Raw genomic sequence first — 16,654 nt, forward strand, 5'->3', positions numbered from 1 at the left:
AAACAAACAAAAAACCTATTCTGGTTGGTCAGACACACAGTCTTAAAATAACAAAAATACTTATAGAATGAAGCTAGATTCCACAGCATCAATCAGGAATTTCCAGTGTAGGAAATGATGAACTAGCATATTCAAACATGCAGGCTTTACAGGTGCATCAGAATCACAAGCATGTGGCAGGGTTCATATGCCTAAATTAAGTGAATATTCTTGCTACGTGCTCAGCAGCTTATAAACAGATGGTGACCTAGACCAGACTGCCTTGATGACTCTGCTTGGAAGAAAGGCATTACATCACTGGCTGGAGAACCTCAGGCATATGGCTGGGCAGGTGACACACACAGCTCAGGCTGTGATTGCTAAACCACTCCCACAGCCAAACAAGGAAACTCATCTCATGACCAGCTCTCAGGGGAATTCTCCGAGCCTGACAGTCACCTCTAACTCCTCTGCCAGTTAAGGTTAAAGGGTCTGTGATCAGTGATGTTATACTCTTCAAATATGCATTTGTTTGTCTGTTTGTTTTTGAGACAGAGTCTTGTTCCCACCCAGCTGGAGTGCAGTGGGCCATCTCGGCTCACTGCAACCTCCGCTTCTCAGGTTCAAACGATTCTCCTGCTGCAGGCTCCTAAGGAGGTGGGACTACAGCTGCGCACCACCACGCCTGGCTAATTTTTGTATTTTTAGTAGAAACGGGGTTTTACCATGTTGGCCAGTCTGGTCTCGAACTCCTGACCTCAGAGGATCCTCCTGCCTCGGCCTCCCAAAGTGTTGGGATTACTGGTGGGAGCCACCACGTCCTACCTCGAATGTGCATTTGTGATACCTTTTCGTAAATGTTTATTCAAATAGATTCACGAATAAAGGAAGAAAATGGGATTTGTTTAAATTCAATTTCTAGGTTCAAGGCAACCTATTACCGCTGTCCCTAATACTGGACGTCCAGGTTGTCCTCAGTGCCGCTTCCTACACAGTGTCCTCAAACACCACCCCTCCCATACTGTGCCCCCACCCTGTCACCACTCCGAGCAATACACCCCAAACTGTCAATGCCCAAAACAGCTCCCTTGTCATCGCCAAACACTAGAGACCCCCCTTACGTCATTCTTACTCCCAAGGACCGTTCTTGTCACCAATTCCCCATTCAGACCTCCCCTATGAACCGCTCTAAGAGCCCGCAACTATCAGCCACACCCCCAAAGAGCCCTCAGAGCCCCACATTATCAGCTAGACGCTTCCCGCCACAAACACTCCCGAGACCCCACTCCTGTCACCAGTTCCCCGAACATTCCTTCCTGGGGTCGCCGATATTGCTTACAGACGCCCCCGTAACCAACTTCACCGCCTCCGCAGCCTAGTAGCCCCCAGACACAGCCCTCCGCGGCCTCGTCCCTTTACGTGCGGCCCCGCCCCTTGGCATGGCGTCCTGGCCAGTGGCGCCGGAAGCCCCGCCCCTGACCGGTTGCTAGGCTCCGGCAGCCGGAAGTCCCGCCTGCCGTGTAGTCCCCTCCTTCGCTGCTGCCGCCGCCGTCGTTGTTGTTGTGGTCGGTACGCTGAGTTCCGCGGCTCCGAGAGCCGGTTCCGTCCCCTCCCCGCCGCCGCCATGAAGTGGATGTTCAAGGAGGACCACTCTTTGGGTAAGCACTTGGCCATCGGACCGGCCGCGGGGGGCCGCGGCGGCGGGTGGGCCCCCTCCCCCACTCGGGCGGCCCTGGGCCGGGTGAAGCAGGACGTATGCCGCTCTCCGGGCTCGAGTCGCCAAGGCTCCGGTGCCACGAGCAGCCGTCCCTCGACCCCGCGTCACCCTCCGCGGACCCCCCTGGGAGTTAGGGGACAGGACCGCGGCCTCGGGGACGCCGCAACGAGGGTCTGGGCTGTGCGCAAGGCGCAGGAGGAGGAGGGCCGAGGGCCGGGAACCGACCTGTGGGCAGGCGCGGCCGTCAGCCCTGTTTGTTTCTCCCACAGAACACAGATGCGTGGAGTCCGCGAAGATCCGAGCGAAATATCCCGACCGGGTTCCGGTGAGTGATTGGACTCTCCGCCCCCTCACCTCGCTGTCACCTCTATCGTCTGGGACCCGTGATAGGCCCTAGGCCATTCAACAGTTGACAAGTTGAGGTTCCATTCCCAGTTATAGTAGCGGACGGGCCAGACTGGGATGAGGCCGCCCGGGGCCGGGGCGTGAGGGGCTCGGGCTGGTGCTGTTCAGGGTGCCTCAGTGCTGAATCTCCGGATCTAGGCCAGCGAGCTGTCTGCAGCCTCGGCGCTCCCTGGCCAATTATGTAAGGAACGATGTTCTAGGACAGGGCAACAGGTCACTGCCACTTTGGGAAATGGTGGTGGAGGGAGACTGTCACTTTGGTCTTGGAAGTGGTACTTGAGTCTCAGGACCTTCACCTTTTACTTGGAGCCTCCATCTTTACCCAGCTTCTAGCTCCGTTGCCTCACCTTGACCCTGTCATCCTTGCCTGACCAAAATAATGTGAGAAGCTGCTGAAAACCCCTTCTGTAATGTTTTCTTCCTAGTCAGTAGTAAATATGATGTTATATTTTTTCCATGTTTGGGGAGATAGTTTTGTAATCCTTATTAATTTTTAATGGACATTAAGGCCTGTTATTGTAGTTCTTTGCTTGTGAATAATTCCGTTGGGGGAAAGAGTAGGAGGGACAGATTTGAAACTTGTTCAGAGAGGAGCAACAGGCCAAATGAAGAGCTTGGTTCTTGGCTGGCTGAAATTCCAGGCATTCCCATTAGTCCATCTGTTCTTGTCTCCTGTGTTCCTTGGGAACACAGTAGTGTTTCCTGTAGTGTGAAGGGGATCCATTCTGGGGTCCTGGAGTAACGGGCTGTGGATGAAACCGTCCCCACATATTCTTAGGTCTGCCCAGATAAAATGTAGAAAAGCTTAGTAGTAAGGGCTGCATTTCTCTTATATAACTGACCACAGAAAAGCACTTACCGTTTCCCTATAACCCATTTATATCAATTCTTAACCTCCAGAGCATGTGGTTATTAAGCCAAAGACATATTTTCTCCTGCTACGCAGTTTCCCACCCACCTCCTTGCCCACACTCTGTTCCTCAGCTCCTCAGCCATGAGGCCAGAGCCTGGCTTTAGAAACCCAGTCCTGACCTCTCTTTACTTTCCCAGGTGATTGTGGAAAAGGTCTCAGGCTCTCAGATTGTTGACATTGACAAACGGAAGTACTTGGTTCCATCTGATATCACTGTGGCTCAGTTCATGTGGATCATCAGGAAAAGGATCCAGCTTCCTTCTGAAAAGGCGATCTTCCTGTTTGTGGATAAGACAGTCCCACAGTCCAGGTGAGAGGTGTTTACTAGATGGGCCCTCTGGTGTTAGACATCTGGTTGGCTGCTTATAGAACTCAAAAACTTTGGAGGTCTGAAAACTCTTAGGGGTCCTGACTAGAAATCTGGATTTTGTGCTCCCTGACATCGGGGCTCCAGGAAAATAACGGCTGCAATACGTAAGAGTGCATTGTAGATTCGGAAAATAGAACAAGGCCTGGACTTCTAAAAAAGTGATGAAACTCAGCCTAGGCCTCCAAGAATCTTTTAAAACAGTTGAGGACTTATTTAGGCTTAAGCCATAGGTAGAACTGAGGCCTGAAATGAGGTTTTCTTCCCTGAAGGCAGTCCGGCCACTCTCCTCCATTGGGAGCCTGTGGGCCCCACTGAGGCTTACTCAGTTAATCATCCAGTTTGCTTGCTCCCAAACTTCGTCAGCTCTTTGCCATTGTAAGAGTCTATAGCTGCCTGATCCTCAAGTCTGACAAAATGACTGCAGCACGGTAAAGGGCTCTGAAGTCTCTTTACAGACTTAAACCTTCCTTGGTAGCACCTGCTTTGACTGTCAGACTATGGTGCTGCCTGGAAGCAGTCTTTGGGAGTGTAACTTGCAGCCTGAATGTAAGCAGGGGCATTAGAATTTCCATTTTCTGTGTATTTGACAGCCCAGCTTTAGTCCCCTCTGGAAAGAGGAAAATGGACAGGCTCCGTCTAAGTTCCTGGTCAGTTCTTTCCTGTTACTGAGTGGGTAGTTCTAGGCCCTGATCCAGATTCCGGCCCTCACCTCTCCCCTAAGTGTGAGTTCCTGGCCACATCTTCTTACCTTAGTGAACCAAACTAGGTTTCATTTACCACCCCCAGAAGTAATACTTCTAAAAGTGAAGGCTTTCAGAAGCCCTGGGAACTAGCCCAATGTTGCCCAGATAGGTTCCTGTTGAAAATCCTTGAAGACTTCCTAAGAGGCCTGTGCCAAATTCCAGACTTTATTTCTGTTAAAGGTGGAAAGCTCTGGCTATTTTTTGGTCTGATTTCCTGTTTCCCAGTCTCTACCACCTCCACTTCTGGTGTCTGGTAGAAAGACAGGGGAGAAATGGAAGCTCCTTCCCTAAGGCCAGTGTCCAACCTGAGGAGATAGCCCAGGGCCTGCCCACTGGACGCCATTGGTCTGCTGCAGCTGTAGCTCTGGAAGCTGTGGTGTTGCTTGAGGTGATTTTGTCATCCATGGGGCTCTTCCAACCTTCCTTTCCAGGCCTCAGGGCTGTGTCTTCACCAGAGGAGGAAGCCTTGGGCATCCATGGTTACCCTGGGCTTTCCTTAAGGTGACTGGGGAGGTAATCTTTTATACCATCTGCAATTTCTGCAGAGCCTTGGTGACCCTGTGTTTTCTCCTTCCCGGAGGTGGTGGCTTAGTGGAAGTAAGTGACTAGGACCTATGGCATTGAGTTTATTTTCCTCAATTCTGATTCTCTGGTTCTTCTCAAAGGAAATGAAGCAGGCTTCTGGAGACCTTACGATTACTCTGATGGCTCCACAGTAATCCAGCAATTAAAATGACTACAGTCTTATCAACTGCCCCTCCCCCATTTTCCCTGAGATATAAATAGAATTGGAAATTAAAAATGATTTTTCAGGGCAGCAGAGACTGTTTCAAGGCCATTTTCTCTCCAAGTCCCATTTGCTTTTCCAGTGTGGTGAGAACCTTAAAGCAGATTACACTAGTAACTCTAGTCAGGATTTTAGGTCGGAGTAACCAGAAATCCAAATCCTGACCCTTCAGGATTTAGAGTCACCAGCCAGGGCCCTTTTGCCCAGCCTGTCAGCTCTTTTGGCCCCAGTTAATGACTTGTCACCCTACACTTAATGCCACTGTTCATTTTGGGGTTTTATTCTCAAAAACAATTTTTTTTTTCTGAGATGGAGTCTCACTGTCGCCCAGGGTGGAATGCAGTCGTGCAATCTCAGCTCACTGCAACCTGTGCTTCCTAGGTTCAAGTGATCCTCCCACCTCAGCCTCCTTAATAGCTGGGACCACAGGTGTGTGCCACCACACCCAGCTAAAAATACAAATTTGTGTCTAAACAAAGGAGGCCATGTGACATCATTGGGCTTTATGCAAATGTAAATCACTCCAAAGCAGCATAAACAAAAGTACCACAGGATCCTTCCTAAAGCTGGCTGTAACTCCCCTTCACCATCTCCTCCCCAAGACAATTTAGCTGCCTCTTCCTCAGGTCTTTCCAGCCTCCTTAGGGAAACATGGAGCCTCCCTTAACCTTCATGCAGTGCTTGCTGGTTTCAAAGGGTGGCTGGGGAAATTAGAGAAAGGACGAATTCAAGCCTGCAGAAGCCCTCCCTCTCTGGTGACTGACTGGTCTGCATGAAGATCAATTATGTCTGAGGCTGAAGGGGAGTAATTTATCATTTATTTCTGCCCTTCAGTGGAAAACAGGCAGTCACTATGTAAAGTGTCATGTTTTTTTTTCTTTTGTTTAAAAAAAAATAATTTACAAAAAATTTCTTTTTTTTTTTTTAATTTAAAGACGGGGTTTCACCATGTTGGTCAGGCTGGTCTTGAACTCCTGACCTCAGGTGATCCGCCCGCCTCGGCCTCCCAGAGAGCTGGGATTACAGGTGTGAGCCACCGTGTCCAGCCCAAGTGTCATGATTTTTATTGAGAGTTGTTACTATTAAATATTAATTCTTTAAATAGAGACATAGGCAAGTCCCTAAGTTTTACTTCCTAAATTCTAAGTTCTTGTTTCTTTTTAAAAAGGGGGAATCACAGTGGCCTTTTCCCATTTAGCACTGGAAAGTTGAATTGTCTGCGTAGGTGCCTGCATCAAGAATCAGGCCAAAACCGGAAGGGGAACCATGCCTTTGTGCAGACAGAACTTTAGAAACAACGTCAGTGTACAAGTTTCCTAGTCATGGCCTTGAGCTGGCATTGTATGGTCTTTGGTCTTTGTTGGTTTAGAACCTAGATAAGAGTCTTCTTAATCCCCTGTTTAAAATAGAAACAGGAGTATATCATTAAAAGATCTCTAACATACTGTTTTTTGTTGTTGAGACAAGGCCTTGCTGTCACCCTGGCTGGAGTGCAGTGGTGCAGTCAGAGCTCATTGCAACCTTGAACTCCTGGGCTTGAGCAATCCTCCCACCTCACCACGGTGGTCTCAAACTCCTGGCTACAAGTGACCCTTCTGCCTTGGCCTCCCAGAGTGCTGGGATTATGGGGTATTAGCCACCATGCTTGGCCAGGTATTATAATTTGAGATTGGGACACCTGTGCTGTTTAACAATCTGGTGTTTAGTTGCTTCTTGATCTTAAAGAGATCTTAAGTAAGAGGAAGTTGTGATGTCTTAGAAATGGAAAGTGGTTTTCAGGGCAACAGAGACTGCTTCAAGGCCATTTTCTCTCCAAGTCCCATTTGCCTTTCCAATCTGTTGAGAATCCACCCTAAGGCAGATTATACCAGTAACCCAAGTCAGGATTTTAGGACAGAGTAACCAGAAATCCAAGTCCTGACCCTTCAGGCCCCAGTTAATGACTTCTTACCCCACACTTATAGAAATGTGCTTAAAGCACTTTGATCATTTCTGGGTAAATACCACTTTAAGGACAGGACTTTTTTTTTTTTTTTTTTTTTTTTTTAATGAGATGGAGTTTTGCTCTTTTTGTCCAGGCAGGAGTGCAGTGGCGCGATCTCGGCTCACCGCAACCTCAGATTCCCAGGTTCAAGTGATTTTCCTGCCTCAGCCTCCTGAATAGCTGGTATTACTGGCTCCTGCCACCATGCCTGGCTAATTTTGAAAATATTTTTAGTAGAGATGGGGTTTCACCATGTTGGCCAGGCTGGTCTTGAACTCCTGACCTCAGGTGATCCACCAGCCTTGGCCTCCTGAAGTGCTGGGATTACAGGTGTGAGCCACCGGACCTGGCCTAGTTATTGCTTTCGATCAGATTTTTCTGATACAAACAGATCCTGTCCTAGGCCGGGTGTGGTGGCTCATGCCTCTAATCCCAGCACTTTGGGAGGCCAAGGTCAGCGGATTACCTAAGGTCAGCCTGGCCAACATGGTGAAACCCCATCTGTACTAAAAATACAAAAAAAATTAGCCAGGCATGGTGGTGGGTGCCTGTAATCCCAGCTACTCGGGAGGTTGAGGCAGGAGGGTCGTTTGAACCTGGGAGGCGGAGGTTGCAGTGAGCCAAGATCCCACCACTGCACTCCAGCCTGGGTGACAAGAGTGAAAGTCCATCTCAAAACCAAACAAAACAAAGAAAGAAACAACAACCAGTGGTTAGTCTTTATAGAATCTTGGGGAGGGTCAAGGCCTTATTAACTTTTAAGTGAAGCCAGTGCCTCTGCAGGATTCACAGTAGTGGTCATTGCCCTTCCACCTCCTGCCACCCATCCTTTCCTGCTGGAGAAGAGATAATCCAAGGTCCAGTGGAATCACATGGGCTCCAAAGCAGATGGGTGGCCAAGTGTGCTTATCAGTCCAGCCAATTCATGAGTCAGTGTAGATCCCACAGCCTCCATGACCTGCCCTTGGTTGGGGCGAAGGCAGGTTCTCTAGGGAGTGGACATTCACACAGTTTTAGGTCAGCCTCTCCCAATGCATAGAGCTGTTGAGTAGCATAAAACTAATGTTGAGTAGCGTAAAACTTGAGTCACATGGCCATTCCTGGATGTGGGTCCTGCTGCAGCTTTCCTTTTATTGCATAGTTTCTCCACTGGAGAAGAGGTTTTATCTGGATCTATGTGAGTCTCTTGAGGGGTGGGAGAGAGAGCTTTAGGGGGCAATTTAAGTTCATTTTCACATAGTACTTGAGGGTCCCACTTCACCTTAGATCAGCTCCATGGCTTAAATCTCCCATTGGCTTTACTCATTTGTTTCCTTGTCAGACTCAGAGCTTGGAAGGTGGCAGTGCCTCTGCACGCAGAGCAGCATCTTTGTCAGATGAATGCATGTGGTACTTGATGCCACGGGATGTGCATTTGTGTTAGGGACTGGAGGCCATCTTCAGATGTTTTCTACAGCCACCTCCTAGCACCTTGGGCAGCAAGCCTTGGAGTTGCAGTGCTGCTTGAGAGTTGTCAGGATTAGAGCTGCCTCGTGCTTCAGGATCCTCAGGCATCCTAGCAGTGGCCTGCTTAGTGCTCTGTAAGGCCTCCAAATTCTGAGGGGGACATTTATCTTCTTAGAAGTTTATGGAATGTGTCCCAAACGGACACACCAGCCTTCTGCTGATAGACTGCCTGCCAGCAAGGGTCACATTTTGTCTCCCTGCACTTCCATTTGAATATCCTTTTAATGGGACTTTTAAAAAATGAGTTTTTTCTTTTAATTCTATTTGTAGCCCAGATCATTTTGGCTGCAGGCCAAGTTATTCTGACTCTGCATGTATGCAGTCCAATCCCATAAGTGCTGTTTTCAAATTAGTCTTGTTTCATGGCACCCATTGAAGCCTCAAAATTAGGTGCATGTTCAGCATTGAGCATTGTCAGTTATCAAGTTCCTTGCCCAAGGGGTATCCTGACTATAAGGACACAGTGCTACTGCCAACTAAGTTTTCACATGAGGCCGTGTGTCAGAAAAGGAGAAATGTTGGTCCTTAGGCACAAACCATCTAGTTGTCAGATTACAAGATCTGAAGGAGAGAGCCCTAAGACCTTGCTACTCAACATGTGATACAGAGACTGGCAGCAGTCGCCTTACCTGAGAGCCTGATATTCAGATGATTGGTACCAATATTTGTATGAGAAGCACTGTTCTAACACAGATCTCTGCAGGAAGGTACAAGGACACTAATGTTAGGTCATCAGAACAGATCTAGCTGTCTAGTCACTTGGCAGCAGCAAAGCTTGGTGGTCTCCTAGTTTTGTGACCTGGAGTGAATGATTTAGATCCTCTGTGCCTCAGTTTTCTTACCTATGAACTATGGATTATGGTAGTACCTACCTCATAAGATTGTTTTGAGGATAAAGAGTTAATACATGTGATGTCCTTAGAACAGTGCTTTTACTCTTAGCTTCTGTAGCTACTAGGGCACTGCTTAAACAAATTGATGAACCCAAGTTTTACTTAACAGACAATGGAATCTAAAGCCAGAAAGGAATGAAAGCCACATGATTGTGGGCCTCCTATCCTGCCAAGAGTCGGGGCTCCGAGCTTCAGGACTTGCCTTCAACAGTAGTGGTCTTGTGGTCATTGTTTACTATGGGTAGCATACACAGGGCCAGGGGTGAGCAGCTGGTGTTTATGAAGCTCCTCAAATGTTTCTGAAGTAGCAGTGGGATTTAGAATCATTGTACTAGGGCTCCTAACTTGCTAGGCAAAGAGCAGAACTTAGTCTGTTTAGAACCAAACTTAAAAGGCACTGTGGGGCGGCTGTCTTTGAATTGCACTCAGTGTCTGCTGCTGCATCTAAACCCATCTGGTAACGGCAGTGGGGAGATGTTATGTCAGTTGTCATCAAGGTCACCCTGGACACTCGGACAAATGGGGTAAAGAGAGTTGTGGCAGTAGCTATAGTTGTTTTCCCATTAGCCTCATTCTGAGGAGTCTCAGAGAAAAGTGGGCATTCCCAACCACCAGGGTAAAAATCTTGGGAGACTCAGCTACATGTTCAAGCTCTTCTGCTAGTTTCTGGGTTGTCATTTCACTTCCTGGCTTGTCACTCTACTTCCTAATCACATAGCTCTTAAAGATGACTCCTCCTTCCCCTCCCCCCACCAAAGGTCAAGCATCTCCCTTCTTAACCTGGCTGCACATGGAATCATCTTAGGCATTTAAAAACATACTGATGAGGCCAGGCGTGGTGGCTCACTTGAGGTCAGGAGTTCAAGACCAGCCTGGCCAACACAGTGAAACGCCACTTCTACTTAGGAAAAAAAAAAATACAAAAAAAAAATTAGCCAGATGTGGTGACATGCACCTGTAATCCCAGCTACTCGGGAGGCTGAGACATGAGATTCGCTTGTACCTGGAAGGTAGAGGTTGCAGTGAGCCTAGATCCTGCCACTGCACTCCAGCCTGGACGATAGAGCAAGACTCTATCTCAAAAAAACAAAACATACTGATGATTTCATTAGTGTGGGGTAGGGCTTGGGCATGGAGATGTTTTTAAAGCTCTCTAGTGTGAGATTCTGATATGCAGCCAAGGCTGAGACCCGTGGCTGTGGACTATAGGTGTTGTTCCTCCCTCTACCCACTGCCTCCTAAGTCCTGTTTTGGGGCAGTGCTGTCAGTAGAAATGGATGCAAGCCACATATGTAATTTAAGAATTTTCTAGTAGCCACATTAAAAACAGGTGTGGTGGCTCACGCCTGTAATCCCAGCACTTTAGGAGGCTGAGGACGGTGGATCACGAGGTCAGGAGATCGAAACCATCCTGGCCAACATGGTGAAACCCTGTCTCTCCTAAAAAAAAAAAAAAAAAATTAGCTGGGCATAGTGGCACACGCCCGTAGTCCCAGCTACTGGGGAGGCTGAGGCAGGAGAATTGCTTGAACCCGGGAGGTGGAGGTTGCAGTGAGCAGCCTGGTGACAGACCAAGACTCTGTCTCTAAATAAATAAATAAAAACAGTTGAAATTAATTTTCATAATATATTTTATTTGACCCAGTATGTCCATACTTTTATCATTTCATCATGTAATCAAAATTGAGCTATTTAGCTGCATTTTCATAGTAAGTCTGAAATCTTGTTTGTTTTGCACTCAGATGAGCCACATTTTCAACTGCTGAATGTAAGCTAGTGGCTACTGTGTTGTAGCAGCGATACAGGACATTTTAGTCATAGCAGAAATTTCTTTTTTTTTTTTTTTTTAAGATGGGGGTTTTACCATGTTGGCCAGGCTGGTCTTGAACTCCTGACCTCTAGTGATCCACCCACCTCGGCCTCCCAAAGTGCTGGGATTACAGGCATGAGCCACCACACCCGGCCTTTTTTTAATTTTTCATAGCAGAAATTTCTATTGAACAGTTCTGTTCCGGGAGTCCTTACTTTACAAATTCCAGGCTAAGAGATCCTCACAGGAAGCACCGTTTTTATTGTACAAGATGCTGATGACAGGTTGTTTAATATTCATAATCAGCCCTCCCCCACATTGTTACTTAATAATTCTCATCTACCCACACAGCCATTGGAGCAAAGCTTGCAAATGGAGCAGGAAGAATAGGAAAAAAACTCAAAACCTCCCCCTTCATAAATGTGTTCATCATGTTTTCATGGAGGTCCTATTCATTACTTGAAGAACAAAGCAGCAGAGGGGGAGGTCATTGGTTTCCCAGGTTGAGGCCTTGGACTCCTTATCTTCCCCACTGGCCCTTGGTTTATGAGTCCCCATTTTAAGTATCTATTGTGACTTACCTATCTGGGCTAGTGACCTCCGATGACTGAGACTGAGGATTTTACCACTGTTTCTGGTTGACTCCTCCACTCATGGTCTTAGCACATTTGCACCTCCTCTCATCTGAGTACAGTCACAGGGCAGAGCTTGCATAGGGCTTCCAGGTGTTACTAGTCTTACTCTGGAGCAGGTCCAACTCAGTTTCATGGCACAGAATTAGATTAGGTCTCCTCCACTGCACAGTCTGTTTTACAGCTTAGGGGAAGCCAGCTTTCCTACCCACACATGTTTAGTTTGAAGAGTATCTATTTTTGGAGGGTTCTTTGGGAGGTTGGGGAGGCTTCTTAGATACATTTAGAGCTTTCTGCATTAAGTGTGAGGAAAATAACTTATCTTTGATGATGCTGATACATATTTCTGGGGGCACAGCTTCCACAAGAATGATCCCAAATGATTCTTCCTTGCTAGAGACCTTTACCCACACAGAGGTGAGCCTTTCAGGTTCTTTGTTTTGCTTAGTTTCTTCTCTAGTCCTTGACATTTAAAGGCATTCATGTTAACCAACCAGCTAAAGTCCCCTGAAGGAGCTGGCGTCTTTAAAGGATTTACTTGGGAGGATGTCAGATGGCTCCGCCTTCTGCAGACCTCATTAATTTTAATCTTTTTATGGCTCCTTTCTCTTTCTTTAAAACGGGATTATAAGCACACAGCAGGTACTGACACCTGAAGTATTTTTACTTCCTAAATTCCTATCCTAGGTGATCCTTTTTCTCTTGAAACCTGGACTCCATCATTTTCAATGATGTTTTTGTTTTTCTCTTTCAAGCCTAACTATGGGACAGCTTTATGAGAAGGAAAAAGATGAAGATGGATTCTTGTACGTGGCCTACAGCGGAGAGAACACTTTTGGCTTCTGAGGGCCATTGCTGGGCTAGGTGCACCGTTACTGCTTGTGTATCTTGTAAATAGCCGGCCATTTTCAGTTATTATCCCAGAACCTCTTCACATAGACCTATTAGTGCATTTGTAACTGGATTTATTTCTTAATATATTGGAAGGTTTTTGTTTCTTTAGACTAGTAAATTATCAGAGTTTTATTTTGAGTTTTTCTTTTTGTGCATTGTCCTCATGGCTGTATTTTCCAGGAAACTTGCCCTTCTGGAAATCATATTTAATGATATTTCCATATCAAAGTGAGGTAGGTGCGGTATTAAAGTGAAAGAGAAGGTGATGCATTTATTCTGGATTATGTTTGAGGTGTTAGATGGCTAAGTATTAAAATTATCCAAATTAAATCCTTAGCAATCAGAACACTTGCTTCACTAGAATTTGCCAACTGCCAATCATGTTGGATTGAGCTAATCTGTTCCTCTTTCTGAAACTATTAAGGTAAATAATTAACAATAAAAATTCCTCTTATAAAGGCATTGCACTGTGACCATGTCCTTTGTTCACCTGCATTTGGATGGGTCAGAGAAGTTGCTCTTACAGCTACCAGGCCAGGAAGAGGGCTTGTGGAGGTCATGGCTGTACATCCTGGGACAGGAAGCCGTGGCCAGGGTCATAAGGAAAGACATTGTTTTGAATAACTAATATGTTCACATGGTTGAGATACCAGGACAATACAAAAAGGTATATACTGAGAAGGCTTGCTCCTGCCAGTTTTCTAACCACCTCTGCACTTTACGGGAAATTACTTTAACTGGCTTCTTGTTTTTTTTCAATATTTTAAAAGTAAATAGGATAATTTAAAGGACAGTATAGTAGCATAGTAAAAAGGATAATTAAATGTGAATATATATGCTTATTTTCTTCCTTTTTCTTTTTTGACAGTTTTGTTCTTGTACCCAGGCTGGAGTGCAATGGTGCAATCTCAGTTCACTGCAGCCTTTACTTCCCGGGTTCAAGCCTTGCCTCCTGAGTAGCTGGGATTACTGGCGCCTGCCACCACACCCAGCCAATTTTATATTTTTAGTAGAAATGAGGTCTCACCATGTTGGCCAAGCTGGTCTCGAACTGCTGACCTCAGGTGATCTGCCTGCCTCAGCCTCCCAAAGTGCTGGGATTACAGGCGTGAGGCACTGCACCCAGCCCTTTTTCTTATGCAAAGAAAACACACTTCTATGTACATTGCTTTTTTTTCCATTTAACATTATACTGTAGTGATCTTTCCATATCACTTCTGTACATCCTTTTAATGTACCTGCATTCTTACGGTACTGATTTCTATTCCCTTCTTCCTAAAAATCAAGATTAGATGTATCTAGGCCCGTGAGTTTAATTTCTCACACATTAGTATAGATGTGTGGGCTTGCTAGGACACAAATACATCTGAGAGGAAATGCTTATTTACTTTCTTAAATATTCCAAAGACATACCGTGTTGGTGGCTAGAGCACTACACAGACAAGAATAAAGAAACCGGGTATGACCCAGGAGTCTAAGAACATGTAATTAAAATGACTCACATTTTCCATTGGGGAAGAAACAAAGATTTTCAGCTTTATCTTTACCAAATTATATGAGCAGCTCATCCAAGCTCTCTACTAATGATGTCACCCTCTCATTTGGGATCAGAGGAAACATTCTAAATTTGTCGTAAGCATCTTGTAGGTCTTTACCAAACTGGAGCCAATAAAATCTGTTTGTCTTTGCTGATAGATTCATACTAAAAGCAGTTAGTTAGAAACTGACCTCAGAGTGAGCAAGATAAAGGGAAACCAAGCTATGTGTTACTAAGGAATCTTGTTTACAATGACATACTCCCAATTCAAACTGGCCTTAGCATTAAAAAGGCAGTTTATTATTTTACATGTCAGAGGGATGGTTCACTGGCTTGAGGTATAGCTAGAACCTGGGATCAAATGATAACATCACAACTCCATCTCTTGGTTTTGTTTTTCTCTCCCTGTGATGGCAAAGATGGCCTCATCTTTGGAGTTGCTTAGCAACTCTAGTGGAAGGAAGAACATCTTTTGAGAGGACTAACAAAAGTCCTTGGGAGGTCTCTGGCCTTGCTTGGACTACCAAACAGCCCTGCTTGGGGCAGAGACTGGTGAATCTCTGCTTAACCATATGAACAGAAATAGGATTTTACAGAAAGGGAGGAGGGGTGGCTTCCCCAAAGTCATTTTAATTTTTTCTGTTTCACAACCACAAACCCACAAATGGAACTGAGAAGAAATAGCTTAAGAGAAGAAAATCAAAAGGCAACTACAGCTGAAAGAAATTGTGTTTTCTTTTCTTTTTGAGATGCAGTTTTGCTGTTGTAGGCCGGGCTGGAGTGCAATGGCATTATCTTGGCTTACTGCAACCTCTGCCTCCCGGATTCCAGCAATTCCACCTCAGCCTCCTGAAGAGCTGAGATCACAAGTGCCCACCACCATGCCCGGCTAAATTTTGTATTTATAGTAGAGACAGGGTTTCACCATTTTGGCCAGGCTGACCTCAGGTGATCCACCTGCCTCGGCCTCCCAAAGTGCTGGGATTACAGGTGTGAACCACTGCACCCAGCCGTTTTTCTTTTAAGTAATTTATAGTGAGTTAGTTAGCACTTACTAAGCACCCTCTGGATACCAGATGATCTACATACATTATCACAATCTTCAGAAAGCCCCCCTAAGTTAGGTAGTAAAGTTTCCACAGCCACACAACTACCAAGTGGCAGAACTGAGACACCAAGTGAAATTGAAGAATGATATGGTTGGCAATGTCAGATCATTTCATGATTTTTTTTTTTCTATTTATAATGTGCCTGGGAGGACTCTGGCCTGGCTTGGCCTACCAAATAGCCCCAGTTGGAGCAGGGACTGGTAGGAGGGAATGGTGAACCTCTTCTTAACCATGTAAACGTAGGATTATACAGAATCCTACAGAATAGGGTTAACCATGCTGCATACTGGGCACAAATGTGAATAAAGTGCTATCCTGTCCTCCAGGGGGTTTCCGTCTGGCAGTAAGCCAACATGGAAAGAATAATTACAAAGCAATGTTGTAAGTGCTGTAGCAGATGTACTGGAACAGAGGATGGCGTAGCTGTCAGCTACAAAACAAACCACTGAAGAAAGCAGCCTTATTTGGAATATCAGTCAATAAAACTGGATTTGTCAATTTTGCCTTTGAAATATAACATCTAAGTGAAGATTTTAAAATTAAAAAGAAAAAAAAAAGCAGCCGGGTGCCGTGGCTCACACCTGTAATCCCAGCAGTTTGGGAGGCCGGGGCAGGCAGGTTGCTTGAGGCCAGGGGTTCGACACAAGCTTGGCCAACATAGCGAAACCCCGCCTCTACTAAAAACAAAAATTAGGCGTGGTGGCGGGCACCTGTAATTCCAGCTACTCAGGAGGCTGAAGCAGCAGAATCGCTTGAACCTGGGAGGTGGAGGTTGCAGTGAGCCGAAATCATGCCATTGCACTCCAGCCTGGGTGGCAGAGCGAAACTCTGACTCAAAAAAAAAGAAAAGTATATACTCTTCCCGAAGCCCTACTCCTCACAGACGCTAGACTTCTAAAATTGTACAGATGAATTTTATCAAACTAAGGAATCCTTTTCTTAAACTGTTTTAGAGATTAGAAAAGGACTAATTGCATTCATTTTGAGACTTATAAAATCTCAATGTTAAAACCTTATAAAGATGGTATAAGGGAAAAAGTTATAGCTTGGTCTTTTATCAACATAGAAAAATCATATATATATATATATATATATATATATATATATATATATATATATATAAAAAGAGATGGGGCTGGGCGCGGTGGCTCACGTCTGTAATCCCAGCACTTTGGGAGGCTGAAGTGTGCGGATTACCTGAGGTCAGGAGTTCGAGACCAGCCTGACCAATATGGTGACACCCCATCTTTAAAAAAAAAAAAAAAAAGAGATGGGGTCTCACTGTCACACAGGCTGGAGTGCTGTGCTGTGATCACAGCTCACTGTAGCTTCGAATTCCTGGGCTCAAGTGATCCTCCCACCTCAGCCTCCTGAG

The 16,654-nt window shown here is 45.8% G+C and overlaps 1 protein-coding gene across 1 annotated transcript; it reads left to right on the forward strand.

Moving 5' to 3' along the window:
* The first annotated feature begins 1,501 nt into the window (after window positions 1-1,501).
* GABARAPL2 (GABA type A receptor associated protein like 2) lies at window positions 1,502-13,095 on the forward strand. The gene is made up of 4 exons (XM_012437454.2): window positions 1,502-1,637; window positions 1,966-2,021; window positions 3,152-3,324; window positions 12,495-13,095. The coding sequence occupies exons 1-4, from the start codon at window positions 1,604-1,606 to the stop codon at window positions 12,583-12,585; spliced, it is 354 nt and encodes a 117-aa protein (XP_012292877.1). The 5' UTR covers window positions 1,502-1,603; the 3' UTR covers window positions 12,586-13,095.
* Window positions 13,096-16,654: the final 3,559 nt, after the last annotated feature.

This window comes from Aotus nancymaae, unplaced genomic scaffold (assembly GCF_030222135.1).
Source record: "Aotus nancymaae isolate 86718 unplaced genomic scaffold, 86718_ANA_hifiasm-v0.15.2.pri h1tg000030l, whole genome shotgun sequence".
NCBI classification, from domain to species: domain Eukaryota; kingdom Metazoa; phylum Chordata; class Mammalia; order Primates; family Aotidae; genus Aotus; species Aotus nancymaae.